The sequence below is a fragment of the Dicentrarchus labrax genome, unplaced genomic scaffold (assembly GCF_905237075.1).
Source record: "Dicentrarchus labrax unplaced genomic scaffold, dlabrax2021, whole genome shotgun sequence".
In the NCBI taxonomy this organism is placed as follows: domain Eukaryota; kingdom Metazoa; phylum Chordata; class Actinopteri; family Moronidae; genus Dicentrarchus; species Dicentrarchus labrax.
In genome coordinates this window covers 7,701,671-7,705,089 of record NW_026136714.1, presented here as the reverse complement: position 1 = coordinate 7,705,089, position 3,419 = coordinate 7,701,671, and the positions used below count along the sequence as shown (strand labels likewise).

Sequence of the window (3,419 nt, the reverse complement as noted above, 5' to 3'; positions counted from 1 at the left end):
TTTGGAAAGCTGTCAGAACCAATTTCCTATCATGAGTGTATGAGGACACCTGCTGGACATTTGTTGACATTGTTTCCACTTTTAGTCACACTCATAGGAAACTCATTTAATGTGGCTTAATCCAGTTTAGCATTTATTCACTATTTATCTGGATGTGTGTTTGTAGATGTGAGAGTCTGCTAAATCCACACACATTGCACACAAGACAAATGCAGTTTTCTGAGTCTTTTTTATTGACATTCTATCTTCTTTAGTTGTTCATCATAACCTGAAAGCAAATTATTCAATCAATGATTGAAATACAGCATTTACTGTAAACCAGAATTCAAATATGTTTGTGTGTCTCCAATACCTGGTCGATCCAGTCGTTGAAAGCGGACACTCTGGTGAAGACGGTGGGTTTCTTCTTATAGTTGCAGCCAAGGCCAGAGACAAAGCTGGCAATGCCATGAACCTCCCAGACGCCCTCGGTGTTTTTACAGTTCAGAGGGCCGCCGGAGTCACCCTGGATACAGAGAAAAAGAGAGGAGGGCTTCACACAATCAGTATTATTGATTCACCAAGTAACATTTTTCATGTTCCTTAACAGCTAGACAACACATGAGGGTGATGAAAAAAAAATCTCCCCCCGATTCCTTTAATTGATCATACTCATTGCATTCAATTAAAATTTTGCTTCAGCATAATAAAGTACAGCATTGATAAAGCATACAATACAAGCTTTACAACGTAGGTATAATTCAGAATTTTTTTGAGGAAAAAAAGAAATAGCACAAACGTACATTGCATCCAGCAACGATTCCATCCCCACCGGCACACACCATGGTAGTCCTGACAGCAATACCCCACCAGTCAGGCTGGGAGCAGGTGGCATGGTCAGCCACAGGCATCAAAGCCTGCTGCAGCTTATCAGCTATGGGGCCTCCGGCTAAAACACACAGGCAGAGTCTATTACCATCATCCACACACACTAGCCTTCTGTCAAATCTGCTTTCCAGCATTTCCCCAAGCGCCAAATTTACAGTCTGACCCAAATTTTCAATTTAAGAGTAATCCCCCCCCCCCAAAAAAAACCAAAAGTTTCAACTAAAACCTCATGCATGTGATTTTCATCCCAACTTTGGTTTCCCTGGGTAACCCTGATCACACACACCAACACACCGCTGGTTATAAATCCAAACATAATGCTTGCGCACCAGTTGAACATCCTCATGCACAGTAACATTTCAGAGATGCTAAGCTGAAAAAAAAAAATACAATGACAGACACATAAACACACTCCTGTCTTCCACAAATGGTGACTTACTGTACAGCCTGCCCCATCCGGTGATGTAGCAGGGGTAGAGGTTGGACAGCACAGTGCCAGCAGGAGGGATACATGCCAACTGCACCTGGTCACTCAAAGTCACAGACTCTGACAGCTTGATCAGGGCAATATCGTTACTGCAGGAAAGAGAGAAAGACTTATGGAGGTGGTTGTACTGACATGCAATTTAAAATCTTCCACCAGGGCCAATAAGGAGAAGAAACAAAGCTAGATAAGATAATGAGAATGCATTCTTTCTCATTGTACTCATGTCTATAAATTCAAATAAATCATCTCAATGGCGGAGCTTATCGCTCTAATTTGTCCAGCTGCATATTGTAAGTGTGGGGGTTGTAACTTGTGTGTAAGGTATGTGCTGGACCAAAGGAATTAATGGAATTTGAGCCTCAGCCCACTTTTTCACCTTGACACAGAACAGCTTATGATGTACTGTATGTCGCAGCAGGCGACTCAGACTGCTCTTTGTACTGTACGGCGGTGCTTGTCTTACCCGAAGGCCACAAAGATGGGGTTCCATTTCTCATGGACAACAATCTTCTCAGGCAGGATAGCCTTGGAGCCAGCCTCTTCCTCGACCAGGTTGTATTTTCCCACAAACACCCTGTAGGACAACTTGGTGCTGGGGTAGAGAACAGACTGTTGAGGACAATGCTAAACCAGACAGAATATTTAGGGCACAGTTCAATGATTTTATAAGCTTAAACTGATGGTTAAATGTGATGGTAAGATTTGAACTGGGCTGTGGTCCAGATGACCTTGAGTGTGCTTTCATTAAGTGACATTTGGGTTGGGAACCTTTGGAGTTCATGACTTGCCCAATCCTCATTTGTATGAGGGTTAAGTAGGGTTTAGGCTCCAGAATTAATCAAATGGTGTGGTGCAGAATAAGTACAGTACATTTAACAGAAGATATGTGTGTGTGTGTGTGTGTGTGTGTGTGTGTGTGTGTGTGTGTGTGTGTGTGTGTGTGTGTGTGTGTATGTGACTTGTTGGTGTGTGGGTATTGGTGGTTGTGTTCTTGTGTTTGTGTGTTTATGTTGCTCTGCTGCTCGTACTTGATGCAGTGAGCAGCAGTCATGACCCAGTTGGCAGCAATCAGAGATCCCCCACAAGTGTGCCTCCACACACCGTCCCTCTCATACTGCAGAGAGATCTGGAGACAAAAACAGGACAACATAAAGGAAGCAGGTTGTGGATCTATAGATGGATGGCATAGTTTGCTGATTTAATTCAAAAACAACCATTTAATTACAGAATTTTCAATAGCCACTGGGTCTTGAATCTAATGAGCAGATGCCGGACCCATAAGGTTTGCCAGTAAACATAAAAACATTGACAGATGTGTACATATTAGCATACCTGCCAGGGCCAGCTGTGGGGCTTGGCATCTACTCCATTGACCACACGGGAAGTCAGGGGCTCAATGGGTGGGGTGCCGCACCCAAGGGCTGGACAAAAAGAAAATAAACATGATGAATATGAGAAAGGGAGTGTTCATGAGGAAGGAGAACAATGAAAATATTTTTGATTCCCACATCAGGTATCATTTTTCTTTTCAATAAAGAATTACATAGAACTTGCTCCCTGTGTGGAAAGATGTAGGCATACACTCACTCACACAAGCCTGCAAACACACAGAGACAATTACACACAGAATTAGCCAGATGTTCTTACCGCTAGCAATGAGCACTGAGGCCAGCACAATGGGGATCATGTTGATTGATGCTTCTGCTGAGGGACAGCAGGACACACGCTCTCTTTTAAACTTTCCACCACAGGCAATACCCGCTCCGAATGTGGTAACACACACCTCTATTGGTTCATCATGGCCTCCAGGGATGGAGCTGGACCAATGGTAATGAGGGTCAGTACAACTGGGTGGATGACGACTCATACAGGTGTGTTTTCTGGAACATTTCCCATGACCTTCATGTAGAGCTTCAATGTATGCTCCATTACTATGCATAGGACATGTGTAGTCATGAGGGTTTGCATGTTTACATGCACAGTATGTGTTTAAAAGCTGTAGACAGATACCAGAGAACCCCCACATGATATTCTGTTTTTTAACTCAACTTTACTGCTTTCCATG

At 43.3% G+C, this 3,419-nt stretch overlaps 1 protein-coding gene across 1 annotated transcript; it reads right to left on the bottom strand.

The window, feature by feature from the left end:
• Positions 1-212: 212 nt before the first annotated feature.
• ela3l (elastase 3 like) lies at positions 213-3,154 on the bottom strand. Its single transcript, XM_051423288.1, has 8 exons — positions 3,002-3,154; positions 2,687-2,775; positions 2,383-2,480; positions 1,818-1,946; positions 1,307-1,443; positions 783-928; positions 353-505; positions 213-268 (listed from the first exon to the last, which is right to left on the bottom strand). The coding sequence occupies exons 1-8, from the start codon at positions 3,039-3,041 to the stop codon at positions 251-253; spliced, it is 810 nt and encodes a 269-aa protein (XP_051279248.1). The 5' UTR covers positions 3,042-3,154; the 3' UTR covers positions 213-250.
• Positions 3,155-3,419: the final 265 nt, after the last annotated feature.